This window comes from Zophobas morio, unplaced genomic scaffold, assembly GCF_036711695.1.
Source record: "Zophobas morio isolate AGI-343-1 ecotype UQ-CSIRO unplaced genomic scaffold, CSIRO_AGI_Zmor_V1 ptg000031l, whole genome shotgun sequence".
NCBI classification, from domain to species: Eukaryota; Metazoa; Arthropoda; class Insecta; order Coleoptera; family Tenebrionidae; genus Zophobas; species Zophobas morio.
The window spans coordinates 4,554,245-4,571,005 of record NW_026972136.1 but is presented as its reverse complement, the minus strand read 5'-3'; the positions used below and the strand labels follow the sequence as shown (position 1 = coordinate 4,571,005).

Here is a 16,761-nt window from a genome sequence, read left to right as displayed (position 1 = left end):
TCGGTTTTTCAACTTTTAGACTTTTTAATTTTTCCTTTTTTCAATTTAAAATTTTTCAGTTTTTCTTTCAATTTTTCATTTCTTCAATTCTTGATTTGTATTTTAAACATATAATTTTAATTATGCTTTCCACAATTTATCCCTTTCTCAATTTTGTGATTTTAGGATTTTTCCATTTTTCAATTATTGGATTTTAGAACTTTTTTATTTATTTGATATTTCAATTTTTCGATTTTTAATTTTTCAATTTCTCGATATTAATTTTTCAATGTTACAGTTTTTCGACTTTCCAATTTTGACAATTCTATAACTTTTTAGATTTTCCAATTTTTGGGTTTTCCAATTTTTCGATGCGATTCTCGATTTTTAGTTTTTCAAAAAAAAAAATCTAAAAATTGGAAATCAAAAACATGAAAAATTGAAGAAACGAAAAATTTATAAATCGAAAGATTTGCGAAATCGAAAAAATGAAATATTGTAATTTTTCAGTTTTTCGATTTTCCAACTTTGGATGTTTATAGAATTTGAAATTTTTGAATTTGCAATGTCATGAGTTTTCAATTTTTCAATAGGGTTTTTTACGTTCTTTATTTTTCCAATTTTTAGCTTTTCCAATGTTCTGATTTTATAACTTTTCTTTTTTGCAGTGTGAAGTTTTTCAATTTTTGGATGTGCAATTTTTCGGTTTTCAATTTATCCGTTCCTGAACAACTGGATTTTTTAATTTTTCCTTTTTTCAATTTAAATTTTTCGTTTCTTCAATTTTTGATTTACATTTTAAATATGTAATAATAATTATACTTTCTACAATTTATCACTTTCTCAATTTTGCGATTTTAGAATTTTCCTATTTTTCAATTAGTGGATTTTATTAGAACTTTTTCATTAATTCGATTTTTCAATTTTTCGACTTTTTATTTTTGAATTTCTCGATACTTAATTTTTCAATGTTAGATTTTCGACTTTACAATTTTGAAATTCTATCATTTTTCGATTTTACAATTTTTAGATATTTCAATGTTCTGATTTTATAATTTTTCTTTTTTGCAGTGTGAAATTTTTCGATCTTTATATTTGGAATTTTTCGGCTTTCAACTTATCGGTTTTTGAAATTTTAGATGCTTTAATTTTTCGTTTATGTAATAATTATCACTTTCTCAATTTTAGGATTTTAGAAATTTTCTATTAATTTTTTAGTTTCCTGACTTTTAGTTTTTCAATGTTTAAATTTTTCGTTTTTTCAGTTCTTCAAATTGAAATTTTTCGATTTTGTACATTTTTCTCTTTTGTAGTGTGAAATTTTTTAATTTTTAGATTTACAATTTTTCGGTTAACAATTTTTCGGTAAACAATTTCTGGCTTTTTCAGTTTTTCGATTTTTCATTCTCCGATTTTTGAGTTTTCGAATTAAAAATGGAAACATTGCAAAACCATAAAACTGAAAAATCTAAAAATTGAAAGCCAAAAAAATTAAAAATTGACGAAAGGAAAAATTGATAAATCGAAAGATTTGCGAAATCGAAAAAACGAAATATTGTAAATTTTTCAATTTTTCGATTTTCCAACTTTTGGATCTTTCAGTTTTTAGATTGTGAAATTTTTGGATTTGCAATTTCAACTTTTCAATTTTCAATTTTTCATTTCTTCAATTTTTCGTTAGGGTTTTTTACGTACTGTATTTTTTCAATTTTTTGGTGTTTCAAGTCCTTATTTTATAATTTTTCATTCTTGCAGTGTGAAATTTTTCAATTTTTGGATTTTTGAATTTTTCGTTGTTTCAATTTAAAAGTTTTCCGTTTCTTTTTCCATTTTTCGTGTCTACAATTTTTTATTTGCATTTTAAATACGTAACAATTATACTTTTTACAATTTTTCACTTTCTCAATTTTGCGATTTTAGAATTTTTCCATTTTTCAATGTTACAGTTTTTCGACTTTCCGATTTTGACAATTCTATAATTTTTCGATTGTACAATTTTTCGGTTTTCCAATTTTTCGAAGCGATTAGTTTTTCTTCTTTCCAATTTTTCGATTAATTTGTTTTTTTATTTTTAAGTTCCTCGATTTTTAGTTTTTCAATGTTTTAGTTTTTCGTTTCTTCAGTTCTTCGCTTTGAAACTTTTCGATTTTCTACATTTTCGGTTTTTCAACTTTTCGAAATAAAAATTTAAAAATTGGGAATCTGATCAAAACATGAAAAATTGGAAAAATAAACAATTGATAAATCGTAAGATTTGCGAAATAGAAAAAACGAAATATTGTAAATTTTTCAATTTTTCGATTTTCCAACTTTTGGATCTTTCAGTTTTTAGATTGTGAAATTTTTGGATTTGCAATTTCACGAGTTTTCAACTTTTAAATTTTCAATTTTTCATTTCTTCAATTTTTCGTTAGGGTTTTTTACGTTCTTTATTTTTTCATTTTTTCGGTTTTTCAATGTCCTGATTTTATAATATTTCTTTTTTGCAGTGTGAAATTTTTCAATTTTTAGATTTTTCAATACTTGATTTTTCAATTTTTCAATATTACAGTTTTTCGAGTTTACAATTTTGACAATTCTATAATTTTTTGATTTTACAATTTGTATGTTTTCCAATTTTTCGATGCGATTCGTTTTTTCTTCTTTCCAATTTTTGGATTCATTTTTTTTATTTTTAAGTTTCTTGATTTTTAGTTTTTCAATCTTTCAATTTTTCGTTTCTTCAGTTCGTTCAATTGAAATTTTTCGATTTTACAATTTCTCGTTTTTTTCAATTTTTTCCAATTTTTCAACTTTTCGAATTAAAAATGGAAGAATTGAAAACTGTAAAATCTAAAAATTGGAAATCAAAAATATGAAAAATTGATAAATCGAAAGATGTGCGAAATCGAAAAAACGAAATATTGCAAATTTTCAACTTTTGGATGTTTCAGTTTTTATATTTTGAAATTTTTGGATTTGCAATTTCACGAGTTTTCAACGTTTAATTTCCCAATTTTTCATTCAATTTTTGGTTGCGGTTTTTACATTCTTTATTTTTTAATTCTCGGGTTTTCAATGTTCTGATTTTACATATATATTTTTTTTGAAGTGTGAAATTCTTCAGTTTTTAGATTTGCAATTTTCCGGTTTTCAATTTACCCGTTTTTGAACTTTTAGATTTTTTTCATTTTTAGTTTTTTCAATTTAAAATTTTTCAGTTTCTCTTTCAATTTTTCGTTTCTAGAGTTTTTTATTTACATTTTAAATACGTAACAACAATTATACTTTCTACAATTTATCACTTTCTCAATTTTGCGATTTTAGAACTTCTTGCTTTATTCGATTTTTCAATTTTTCGATTTTTAATTTTTGAATTTCTCTATACTTAATTTTTCAAATTTGCAATGTTATCATTTTTCGATTTTACAATTTTTTTGTTTTCCAATTTTTCGATGCGATTTGTTTTTTCTTCTTTCCAATTTTTCGATTAATTTTTTTATTATTTTTAAGTGTCTCGATTTTTACTAAAAACTGAAAAATCTAAAAAATTGAAATCAAAAACATGAAAAATTGAAAAAACGAAAAATTGATAAATCGAAATATTGAAAATTAATGAAATCGGAAAATCGGATAATTGCCAAATCTAAAAATCACAAAATTGAAAAATTCTAAAATTGGAGAACCGAGAAAATGTAAAATTGTAATATCGAAACATTGATGAAACGGAAAACTGAAAATTTTGGAAGTCGATAGTTTGAAAAATTGTAAAAATTAAAGCTGAAAAAATGAAAAATTATTAAACCAAAATATTGAAAAATGGAAAAATTGAAAAAAAAATGTGTGATGACGTCATCAACATTTTTGTAATGACACGTATATCAATTTGGATAGATTCAGTGTCATACTAATAACAGTACTGTATTCCAAAATATTCGTGAAAATCGAGTTAGCCGTTCTTGATTTTACCCTATCCAATAAATTGCCTCATTTATTAATCGTTTAGGACCAGCCTGTATAAGTAATTCTAAAATCTACGATAAAACCACAATTATAGTCATATTTTGCTTGTTCAATTAGAGATTAATTATTCGGAAAAAATCCAAGACGTCGTCGTCAATTTTTTGGAACGGAATAAACGAAAGTTTCGGAAATATCTGTCTAAACAAAATTCGGACAGACGAAAACGACCGACCTATTTTTTTGTACTCTAAGCTCACGTTAAGTAAAAACCTACCACTCCCGGGTAGTTGCTTTTGAACCGTTCCACAATCTCCTGTTTCTTCTTTCTCCTAGCATCTTCATGTTTATCAGTCCTAGCGTCCCCCAACTGCTCCAGAACATCGTCGAGCTGCTTCTGAATTTCGTGAACGCGATCTTTAGAAGACCCAACGTCCGACTGCAAGTCAGCCCTCAACTGTTTCTGGTCTTGCAAAGCCTGCTCACTTAACCTATAACCAACATTGAAAAAAATCCACAAGGTGTCAAAATTTAAAAAATAACCGAATATGTTCCGCTAGTTTCTCAATCCTCTTTTCCATCTCTTCTTTCTCGTGACACTTCTGCCTGTGTTTATTTTCTGCGTCGGTCCTCATTCTTGACACATTGTCTAATCTGTCTTGATCAGACTTCTGCTCTCTGTTGACAGAGTCCAGTTCTTGCATGTATCGTGCAGACCTTTTAGCTGCTTCTTCCTTCAACCTGTGGTATTCTTTCACCTTAAATAGAGTCATGATTAATTAAACCAGAAACGGTGTGAACTCACTTGTTCGTCCTCTAAATGAACATCTCTGCCTTGACTCTGCGACTCTCCAGCGATCTGACTCTCATACTCCTCTTTAGACTTTTCCACTTCAGCCAACTCATCCTCTAATTTTTTAATATCGTTCATGTGCGCCTCGTGCGCTTTTCTCGCCTGTTCCAACGTCTTAATCGCCCCATCCAACTTTTTCTGCATATGAGAAACGCGTTCCTTGGCTTTGATAAACTGTGGCCGCTTTTTCGAAATTTCGACCTCCTACAACACTCGTTGTAACTCACCTCCGACTGCGCCATTTTTACGTACCACTTCCCGAATATCTTGCTCGATTTTCGCCAACTCCCTGTTAAACTTCCCTTGTTCCTTTTTCTTCTCCTTGAGGAGTTCCTCGGCTCTTTCTTTCTTCTTTTCGATCTTTTCCACTTCTCGCTGTTTGTGTTTTAAGTCGTTTTCTAGGTTTTTCATTTCGCGTTCGTTGTGATACAAGCGGAAAAGTTGGTGTTCGACTAGTTTGTCGTTCTACGATTTTTATAGTTAAGATAGGACGAAAATGAGTTAAATACGCACCAAATCGTCCTTGAGTCTGGCGTATTTGTCGGCTTCTTCTTTTTCCAATCTGGCTTCTTTGCGTTCCGCATTTATACCTTTTTTCTTTTGGTAGGCGAAGTTAATTTCCTCTTGGGCTTTCTGCATTTGTTGCTTAAGCCGGTCGTATTCTTCTTTTAAAGCCCCAGAGCTGGAAATTTTGATTGAGTTGATGGACGACGATTTCGTGGTTACACATACCCGCTGATTTCCTCAAATAAAGTTGTCATTTCCTTGGGGTTTTTCATTGCTACGGATTCTACGGCGCCTTGGAATACCAGGAAGTTCTTTCCTTTGACATTAATACGCAATTTTTCTAATTCGGCTAGATACTCGTTGTTTGAAACAACCTATAGAAATAATACCGTGTATGCAACCAACAATACACTATTAACAAAGTTTTGTTACAAAATTGTCAGTTTAGCAGTGAAATCAAATAAACTTTGCCTAATAGATTGTGATAGTACTCACAGCAATTTGTTTACTAAAAGATTCATAAAACTGAAGGAAATCTACAAGATTTTAATTTTTTTTTGGAGTGTCATCAGAGACTTTAAATACAATATTAAAGTCTCTGATGGCCATTTGCACCAACGTTAGCGGTAAGCATTGCTTAGCTAAGTAATTCTTAAAAGTAACTACTTCTTAAATTGTACAGTTGTTGCACCGTCACTGCTTAGACTCTACTTAACCAAGTAATACTTAGTTGGGGAATTCTGTAAAAGTTTCATTTCTATTGGCAACACTGACGCTTGTTTGTATAGAAACATCAAATATTTTAGGTTAGTTTGTACGTGTGTAGTTCGAATAGTGCTGATATTTATTTTCTCTAACGTTGGTTAGGTGTTTAATAAAAAATGGGCTTAGAAGATAATCAAATACCAGGTCAATATTGTTCAAAACCAGGGGACGGGAAATGAATTTAGAAGAAGTTTTATAACTTTTTTTTTTGGAAATTCATAATATTAACAAATCTATGCTATATTACTTTTTAATTTGATATTTTATTACATTTCCATGTTATTACGTTTAAATTTATTTTGCTGGTTCTTTTTTATTTCGATGTCTAACTCTAAAATTCGCTTTCGCACCTATAATTCCATATTTTTTCTCTCCTCCTATTCTTGTTCAGTTGTGCCTCAAATAACTGTAGTTTCTCGCTCCCCTCTGGCGCTTTTTATTGTTCATATGAAAAATAGTTATTTATGCAACTAGTGAGTAAAGTGTATATTTTTTTCACGAGATGGAAAATTTGCCGCACGAATGTCTTCCGTTAAAAAATGATACGCTACGACACTTTTTCATTTAAATGCGGGAAAAAATGAAACGCGATGACACGCTTCTAGTGCCATGAAATAAACGTATCCTTTATAAACAAAAATTAATAAAAAATGTTACACTTTTTACGAACGCGAAAAAAACATGTTATTCTTTACAATAAAACATTGCAACTGTGGTACATACCTCCTTTATATTCATTTTTAAATTGTTAAGACTTTATTTTACACTTCAGAGACACTTTTGAGCACTGATAAAAATGATGGAATCGTCGCAAAATTGGAAATTTTCGATTTCGTGTAATCACCAAAATTATTATCCAATAGAAATAAAGTGTTGTTCTGTTACCATGGGTACCGCACATGCGTTGTATCGTTATGTCTCGTTAAGCATTGCTTACAAATTTAAGCCTCAGGTAAACGGGCGCTTAAATTAAAGATTTCATAGAACCGTTTAAGAAAGACTTAAACGTTGGTGCAACACATTGTTGGTTTTAAGAAATTCTTAAATTTTAAGTATCTGACTTAAACGTTGGTGCAAACGGGCATAAGTGTCATACAGATGACGGGTTAGAGCGCATGCGCACTATGCTTCGAAGCACAATGTCAAATACGTATTTAGCGAATTTAAGAAACATCAGGCTAAAAAGAAGGAAATCAATTGTTGTCGTTCATAGTTGAAATCACATATTCTTTTGGTTTTCATTTTTAATTAACACATTTAGTTTTATTTGTATAACACTATTACTTAAGAACATATTTCACGTGCTAATTTCTTGTAGAAAAATAAGGATTTTATATTTAAGCTTCGCCCCTCGGCTCACGACGAATAAAAAAATCATCCGAATTGAGATAGGGCGGGTGGGCGGGGCTTATATTTTGCCTTGTTTTTCTTAACATACATGGCTATTTTTTCACAACAAGAAACTCGATATTTCCTTATACAAATTTCCCATTTTAAACATGTTGTAAGTTTCTTGGTGTGAAAAGAAGTCTACACATATTAAAACAAAAAGACAAAATGTAATAAAATCCTTATTTCTTTACAAGGAATTAAAATCATGTTTTTGAGTATCGTGTTGTTCAAAGAACACTATAAAAGAAACAAAATATAAACCCCGCCCATCCACCCCATCTCAATTGTGATGAATTTTTTTTCTTAGAAACTTAAACACGTTTAAAATGGTACATTTTTGTAAGGATATATGGATTTCGCGATTAGGCTCCGCCCCTCAGTCTAACAACAAATGAAAAATTCATCACGATTGAGAGAGATCATGACGGATGGGTGGGGCCATGGTAATACATTTAGTTTTATTTGTCTAACACGACTACTAACATATTTCGCATGGTAATTTCTCGTAGAAAAATAAGGATTTTATATTTAAGCTTCGCCCCTCGGCTCACGACGAATAAAAAAATTATCAGAATTGAGATAGGGCGGGTGGGCGGGGCTTATATTTTGCCTTGTTTTTTTTTAATATATATAGCCATCTTTTCACAACAAGAAACTTGAAACTTGGTCAAAATGGTACATTTTTGCAAGAAAATATGGACTTCTTGTGGAGCCATATTGAAAAATCGATATTTCCTTATACAAATTTTCCATTCTAAATATGTTTTAAGTTTCTTGGTGTGAAAAGAAGTCTACACATATTATAACAAAAAGACAAAATGTAAGCCCGCCCACCCGCCCTATCTCAATTGTGATGATTTTTTTTATTCGCCGAGGACCAAGGGGGCGGAGCTTAACTGCAAAATACTTGTTTCTTTACAAGTAACTAAAAAATGTTTTTGATTATCGTGTTGTTCAAAGAATACTAATAAAAGAAAAGAAAATATTAACCCCGCCCACCCACTCCATTCCAGTTGTGATGTTTTTTTTATTCTTAAAAACTCAAACACGTTTAAAATGATAAATTTTTGTAAGGAATTATCGATTTCGCAATTAGGCTCCGCCAACGAATGAAAACTTTGGCCTTAATTTTTTCTTAATAGACATACATAATATTTTTTGAATAACCCCACTCATCCGCCTCGATCTCAATCTGGCATGGTAATTTCTTGTAGAGAAAGAAGGATTTTGCAATTAAGCTCCACCTTCTTGATTCACGACGAATAAAAAAAATCATCACAGTTGAGACAGGGTGGGCGGGTGGGGCTTATATTTTGCCGTTTTTTCTTAATATACGTAGTCATCTTGTCACCTATTTGATTTTTCAGTTTTTCGATTTTTAATTTTTGAATTTCTCGATACTTAATTTTTCAATGTTACAGTTTTTCGACTTTACAACTTTGAAATTCTATAATTTTTCGATTTTACAATTTTTGGTTTTTCCAATTTTTCTATGCGATTCGTTTTGTCTTTTTTCCAATTTTTGGATTCATTTTTTTTTAATTTCAAGTTTCTTGATTTTGAGTTTTTCAATCTTTCAATTTTTCGTTTCTTCAGTTCGTCCAATTTAAATTTTTCGATTTTATAATTTCTCGTTTTTTCAATTTTTTCCAATTTTTCAACTTTTCGAATTAAAAATGGAAGAATTGAAAACTTAAAATCTAAAAATTGTAAATCAAAAACATGAAAAATTGATAAATCAAAAGATATGCGAAATCGAAAAAACGAAATAATGCAAATTTTCCAATTTTTCCATTTTGTCACTAATTTGGTCACGTTAACGCAAAATATACGAGGTGTGTTGGATGGCAGGGGACAAATGGATGTGATTTTCTTAGATTTCAATAAAGCGTTCGACAAGCTGGATCATGACTTGCTAATCTTGAAGTTGGAGAAATTATATGGGTTTTCTCCAAAATTGATAAAAATGTTTACCTCCTATTTACAAGACAGATATCAGTTTGTTGACTATTTTGGATACAGATCGACCAATGTTTGGCAGAGCTCTGGTGTTCCTCAAGGCTCGGTTTTGGGGCCGCTGCTTTTTGCATTGTTCGTCGATGATATCACTAAAATTATCGGAGACAACTGCTTAGTATATGCTGATGACGTAAAGGTTTTTTCAAAAATCGGAAATATTGCCGATTCTATCAAATTACAGGAAGTTTTGGATAGAATTGTACTATGGTGTATAAATAATCGATTATTTTTAAATCCTGCTAAATCCAAAGTGATGTCTTTCACAAAAATTAAAAATGCAATGATTCATTGTTACACTATTTGCGGTCATGTAATAAATCGACCTGAATACATTAAAGATTTAGGAGTCACTTTGGACAGCCAGCTAAATTTTGTCAAACATGTTGAATTGGTGGTATCAGCGGCTTACAAAAGTTTGGGGTTTGTGGTCCGTAATACTAAGTGTTTTCGTAACTCAAGTACATTCATTAATTTATATTATGCATTTGTAAGATCGAAGCTTGAATATGCTAGTGTTGTGTGGAATCCATCATTTAAGTATTTAACTGAATCTATCGAAAAAGTTCAGAGACGGTTCTTGAAATATCTGGTGTTTCGGATTGATGGCATATATCCCATAAGAAACATTCCTCAAAAATTATTGTTGAGTAGATTTTCCATATTAAGTTTAGAGTGCCGAAGAATTATAAACTTAGTAATGTTTTTACATTCCCTAGTAAACAACAGATTGGATGCTCCAAGTTTACTTGAACAAGTGTGTTATTGGGCTCGACCACGTAGTTTGCGAGACAAAAGCATCTTTTATATAAAAAAATCAAGGACGAATATTTTGAAGTTCTCGCCTATATATATGATGCAAATGTATTTTGATAAGTTCAATGCCGATGTAAATATTGATATTCACGTGGTCAGTGGCCAAGTACTTAGAAAGCATCTAACAAATTATTTTTTAAACAGAAACGGCATTGATATTGGTAGTGGTGTCTGATCATCTTCTTGAGATTGAGATTGGTTTTCTACTGGTTAAAACATTAAATTTTTCAGCAGTTTACTACATATTTTTTTTTTTTTTTACTCTCTGTTTAAATGAATAATTTATTTATGTTTTTTTTTTTTGGTATTTCATGGTTTAAGCTTCGTAATTGGGTTGCGACCTGTGGAGCTTATATGATAATAATAATAATAATAATTTTTCAATTTTTGGATGTTTCAGTTTTTAAATTTTGAAATTTTTGGATTTACAATTTCAACGTTTAATTTCTCAATTTTTCATTTCTTCAATTTTTCGTTACGGTTTTTACATTCTTTATTTTTTAATTTTTCGGTTTTTCAATGTTCTGATTTTATATATATTTTTTTTGAAGTGTGAAATTCTTCAGTTTTTAGATCTGCAATTTACCCGTTTTTGAACTTTTATAGATTTCTTAATATTTCGTTTTATCAATTTAAAATTTTTCAGTTTCTCTTTAATTTTTTCGTTTCTTCAATTTTTGATTTGTATTTTAAATATGTAATAATTACTCCTATTATACTATCTACAATTTATCACTTTCTCAATTTTGCGATTTCAGAATTTTTCCATTTTTCAATGATTGGATTTTAGAATTTCATTTATTCGATTTTTAATTTTTGAATTTCTCGATACTTAATTTTTCAATTTTTGGGTTTTCCAATTTTGGGGCTTATATTTTGCCGTTTTTTTCTTAATATACGTAGTCATCTTGTCACAACCAAAATTTAAGACAGATGAGTACGTATATTAAGAAAGAACGGCATAATATAAGCCCCGTTCACCCGCCCTATCTAAATCGTGACGATTTTTTTTACCCCTCGTAAGTCGTGGGGCGGAGCTTCATTGCAAAATCCTTGTTTTCTTACTAGGAATTGCTATGTGAATCATGTTTTTGAGTATGTTTTAAGTAAAAAAGAAAGCCAAAAGATAAACCCTACCCATCCGCCTCGATCTCAATCTGGCTTTAATTTTTAATGTACATAGTATTTTTTCAACAATACAATGGTCCAAAAAGGTGTCTTACATGGTAATTTCTTGTAGAGAAATAAGGGTTTTGCAATTAAGCTCCGCCCTCTTGGCTAACGCCGAATAAAAAAAATCATCACAAATGAGAGAGGGTGGGCGGGTGGGGCTTATATTTTGCCTTTACTTTCTTAACATACGTAGTCATCTTGTCACAACAAAAAATTAAAACAGATGACTACGTATATTAAGAAAGAGAGGCATAATATAAGCCCTGCCCACCCACCCTATCTAAATCGTGACGATTTTTTTTACCCATCGTAAGTCGTGGGGCGGAGCTTAATTGCAAAATCCTTGTTTCCCCACTAGGAATTGCTAAGTGAATCATGTTTTTGAGTATGTTTTAAGTAAAAACGAAAGCCAAAATATAAACCCTACCCATCCGCTTCGATCTCAATCTGGATTTAATTTTTAATATACGTAGTATTTTTTTAACAACACGATGCTCAAAAACGTCTTACATGGTAATTTCTTGTAGAGAAAGAAGGGTTTTGCAATTAAGCTCCGCCCTCTTGGTTCACGACGAATAAAAAAAATCATCACAATCGAGACAGGGCGGGCGGGTGGGGCTTATATTTTGCCTTTACTTTCTTAATATACGTTGTCATCTTGTCACAACAAAAATTAAAACTGATGACTCCGTATATTAAGAAAGAGCGGCATAATATAAGCCCCGCCCACCCGCCCTATCTAAATCGTGACGATTTTTTTTACCCGTCTAAGTCTTGGGGCGGAGCTTCATTGCAAAATCCTTGTTTTCCTACTAGGAATTGCTATGTGAATAATGTTTTTGAGCATGTTTTTAAGTAAAAAAAAAAAAAAGCCAAAACATAAACCCTAACCATCCGCCTCGATCTCAATCTGGATTTAATTTTTAATATGCGTAGTATTTTTTCAAAAACACAATGCTCGAAAACGTGTATTACATGGTAATTTCTTGTACAGAAATAAGGGTTTTGCAATTAAGCTCCGCCCTCTTTGCTCACGGCGAATAAAAAATATCATCACAATTGAGACAGGGTGGGCGGGTGGGGCTTATATTTTGCCTTTACTTTCTTAATATACATAATCATCTTTTCACAACAAAAATTTAAAACAGATGACTACGTATATTAAGAAAGAAAGGCATAATATAAGCCCCGCCCACCCGCCCTATCTAAATCGTGACGATTTTTTTTACCCGTCGTAAATCGTGGGGCGGAGCTTCATTGCAAAATCCTTGTTTTCCTACTAGGAATTGCTATGTGAATCATGTTTTTGAGTATGTTTTAAGTAAAAAAGAAAGCCAAAAGATAAACCCTACCCATCCGCCTCGATCTCAATCTGGATTTAATTTTTAATATACATGGTATTTTTTCAACAACACAATGCTCGAAAACGTGTCTTACATGGTAATTTCTTGCAGAGAAATAAGGGTTTTCCAATTAAGCTCCACCTTCTTGGCTCACGACGAATAAAAAAGATCATCACAATCGAGACAGGGCGGGCGGGCGGTACTTATATTTTGCCGTTTTTTACTTAATATACGTAGTCATCTTTTCACAACAAAAATTTAAAACAGATGACTACGTATATTAAGAAAGAGAGGCATAATATAAGCCCCGCCCACCCGCCTTTTCCCAATCGTGATAATTTTTTTACCCGTCGTAAGTCGTGGGGCGGGGCTTAATTACAAAATCTCTGAGTAACGTGTTGTTCAAAGCAAACTATATGTATTGAGTAAAAAAGAAAGCCAAAAGATATTTTGTGGAAAATTTTATTTTTGAAAAAGTCGTCTAAAAATCTCAAAAAATTCAGGGTTATAGATCAAGACGTGCTGATTATCAAAAAATGTAACGTGTTTAGGGTGATGGAGCAATATTTTCAAAAATTCGGTGTGAAATTCGAATTTTTTGAAATTTTTCAAAATTGCGATAGTCCAATACGCGATTCTAGAACAACGATTGACCTTATGGAAGAAATAAGGCCAGAAGTAACTAAAAGTTCTGAAAAAATTCAGAAATATAGATCTCGACGTGCTGATTCAAAATCAGTCTTATCTTGGCAAGTATGATTTCTGCCTGATTGGATTTTTTTTTTACTGCCCATTCACAATGGACATAAGACATAAGAACGAGCGCATAACATAATTTACGTTTTTGGTCTGTGTCTGGCTTATGCTTATCTACGTTCACAGTGGACAGAGTGAACTCTGTAAGAATTGTTAAACTGCGCAAACGCAGAACGGAATAACTCCTGGCTAAACATAGAAACTAGAAACGGCTAACCTCAAACTGAGTCAATCAAAATATCTAACCTACAATTTCATACGATATTCGAACTTGACAACTCGCAGTACAGAACAGACTCGCAGTGTGAAGCTTTGATTATAATTTATATAATATAATCAAAGGTGTGAAGTGCCAAGTGCCAACTGTCAAAGGGAATTCAATAGCAGCATTCAAAAGTCCCTAGATTTTAACATAATTTTGACATAATTCGTGCACAAAGTTGAACTTGTTTCAACTTTGTGTACGCACACAAGGATTACATAAAACGTTCATAAGCATAAGAATTACGTTCGTCCACTGTGAACAGGGGTACACGTTTTCCATCGTTTCAACTTTATGTATTTATGTAAGTTTTATGTACTTGTTATGCCTTATGTCCATTGTGAATGGGCAGTTAGTGTCATACAGATGACGGGTTAGAGCGCATGCGCACTATGCTTCCAAGCACAATGTCAAATACGTATTTAGCGAATTCAAGAAACATCAAGCGAAAAATAAGGAAATCAATTGTTGTCGTTCATAGTTGAAATCACGTCACACTAGAACTTTCATTGAACAACCAACTGACTTAGTTTAATCTTGTTAAAAATTGTATCTACAAGTAGTATCAATTATCAGGTAGAAAAATTATCTCAGTGCTTGCTTAAACAGCATTACAAAACCTCCAGCAACGCTGTTCTGTGAAGCACAATTCCAACCAAAAGAAAAACTACTCACACTCCCATTTATTCTATACTCTGACGAAGACCCTTGAACAGACCTCTGAAAACTAACTTCCTTCCCACTCTCCTCCTCCAATATAAAAACGGCAGTCACAGACGCGCTACAACAGCCCCATTAACACAAAAATCGCCACAAAGACACTCCATCTCAAATACCTCCTCGATATCGGTTTGCTGATTGCAGCTCCGTGAATCAAGTCACTCAGCCTCTTGACTCGCAAACTCTGCGTTTTCTCACCCATAACAAAACTGATAGCGTCCATGAAATTGGATTTGCCTTCAAAATCAAGAAGAATCGTGGGGTTTTATAGAGCATCACGAATCGAGTTACCTGAGCCATTGGGGCCGATGACTGCGTTGAAGGGCTTCAAAGGGCCGATAACGCGATGCCCTCGGTAGGACTTGAAGTTTTCAACTTCAATATGCTTTAGTCTGGCAGGCATTTTCTTTAATTAATGTTTACTTTTCATTGTTTAGCATTTTCACGAAAACACCGCTCATTTCTGTGCAAACAACATGGCAGCCGCAGGGGTGCCACCACATGGTGAGTTTTTGTTTTCAGGGGGTGCGTTAGTTTTATCAAATTTTTTTGTAGTAATGTGGAATTTCGGAGTGTTTAGTCGTTTAGTGTGGCTTTAACTTATTAAAAAGGATGTTTTGGCGCTACAATGATCCACATAAGCTTCATGAATCCACACAAAAAGTGACGTTTGAGTGGCGCGAAATTCAAATTCGGCTTGACTATTCTTAAATACAGACGGAAAAAAACAATATAAACTTGTAAAAATGTAGAATATATATTAAATTAGAGGAAAAAAGTCGATTTAACACTAAGCATTGGGTTTAGGAGTATCTTGCAACGACAACCATTGTTTGTGTATTCGTCTTGTTAAACTTCTTGTCACGCTATGTTGGGTAACGCTCAAGTTTGGTCTACCATGTTTAGGAGTGCATAAACCGGTGCAATCACTTTTCGGACTATCATTCCCGAAATTTTTTGATAAATTTTTGTTCAACGTGGATTTCCTTAAATCTACTTTTTGAACAGCTGGCGAGACAATAAATTTCGTTTTGACAGTTTGGCTAAGTGATTTCCGGTTCACATTTTCCTTATTCTCTGTGAGTTGTTCTAACAATTGACTAATTTTTTCCATGTTCCGGTCATGCTCTTCTTGATACACCACAAATGTTTGTTTGAACGCACTCCACTGTCTCTGGTCCTCTTGTACTATAGATAACACGTCTTTAATCACATTTATTTTCTCCACATTTTCACTCGCAGAAGCTCTAAGTGTCGTATTTTCCAATAAGGTACAAATCGAATTTAAAGGTGAAGGGCCAGGTTTCTTGTTTTTTTTACATGAGGCAAGTGCTTGTTCTAACTCCAAAAATTCTAATTCAGCTCTAATGGATTCAGTACTAGTTGGTGTACTGTCGTTTTTTTGGGGCAACTTCACAGGTGTTTTATTTTTGCCAATAACTTCTGTCTCCCGTATTGGAAACAAGACAGTCTTTAGTGGTGGCTTCAGCAATCTATTCTGTGACAATAATTTCTCAGCTTCATCGACATCAAGCAGGGGTGAGCCATCAAATAAAGTCTGCGTTTTTGTTTTCTTCTACAAAAAAAAAATACATAAATCATAAATCACACACAGTTCAGCATTACCTTTGTGACACTATTTGGCTGTGTCTTATTGGCACTGAGATTTTTTGAAACCAGCGACTGTCTAGTTCTATAATAAGACAATCTCTTAAGGGGTTTCTTTTCTGGAGGTTTGAAAAGTTCTTTGCGAATGTGTCTTTCCTCAACTTTTCGTTTTTTCGTCTGTGGAGATTCTGTGTCTTTGGTGTCGCTTTTCAAAAAATCTTCCAGTGGGCCTAGCGGTTCAATGTGGATGTATTTACGTCTAACAAATTCTCGTTTCGTTTCGCTTTTCTGCGCTGATAATTTTGCCACCATATCATCTAATAAAACTGACCTAGTGGGTTCATATTTACACACGGGTCTTGCTACTCACCGGGTAGTTTCATGGGTCTGATGTGAAATTTGCCGTTTTCGTCTTTCACTGAAAACAAAAACTGTTACTAGTGGAAGGTTTGTTGTCTCATAATTACCAAAACCGTCCATGATTTCCGTAAAACGACTCATTTTGTCTGAAACTGATTGAAAAATGATCAGAAAAACGTCGGTTTGCAGTGGTTTGAATAACACCAATCAGGAATCGGATAGAATTTTTTTTCCAGTATTACCAACACAAGTCGGTGATAGAACTTACATAT

General features: G+C 32.2%; 2 protein-coding genes and 1 long non-coding RNA gene across 4 annotated transcripts in view; 1 reads left to right on the top strand and 2 right to left on the bottom strand.

Annotated features, from left to right (window-relative positions):
* LOC135139529 (structural maintenance of chromosomes protein 1A) overlaps positions 1-15,025 on the bottom strand; it is a 26,954-nt gene extending 11,929 nt beyond the window's left edge. The window contains exons 1-9 of one of the 2 annotated variants that reach the window (XM_064069804.1): positions 14,813-15,025; positions 14,638-14,758; positions 14,477-14,582; positions 5,504-5,652; positions 5,285-5,453; positions 5,024-5,236; positions 4,724-4,975; positions 4,462-4,676; positions 4,196-4,409 (exon numbers count right to left, since the gene is read on the bottom strand). In XM_064069804.1, coding sequence (XP_063925874.1) covers positions 4,196-4,409; positions 4,462-4,676; positions 4,724-4,975; positions 5,024-5,236; positions 5,285-5,453; positions 5,504-5,652; positions 14,477-14,582; positions 14,638-14,758; positions 14,813-14,924 — 1,551 coding nt within the window. In that variant the 5' untranslated portion in view covers positions 14,925-15,025. The remainder of the gene's footprint in view (positions 1-4,195; positions 4,410-4,461; positions 4,677-4,723; positions 4,976-5,023; positions 5,237-5,284; positions 5,454-5,503; positions 5,653-14,476; positions 14,583-14,637; positions 14,759-14,812) is intronic. The other variant, XM_064069803.1, reaches the window with a different exon arrangement.
* LOC135139531 (uncharacterized) lies at positions 14,787-15,315 on the top strand. The gene is made up of 2 exons (XR_010282167.1): positions 14,787-15,025; positions 15,077-15,315. It is a non-coding gene; the product is annotated as an uncharacterized LOC135139531 (long non-coding RNA).
* Positions 15,255-16,761, bottom strand: LOC135139530 (uncharacterized). Its single transcript, XM_064069805.1, has 4 exons — positions 16,597-16,761; positions 16,500-16,547; positions 16,148-16,446; positions 15,255-16,097 (listed from the first exon to the last, which is right to left on the bottom strand). The coding sequence occupies exons 1-4, from the start codon at positions 16,628-16,630 to the stop codon at positions 15,312-15,314; spliced, it is 1,167 nt and encodes a 388-aa protein (XP_063925875.1). The 5' UTR covers positions 16,631-16,761; the 3' UTR covers positions 15,255-15,311.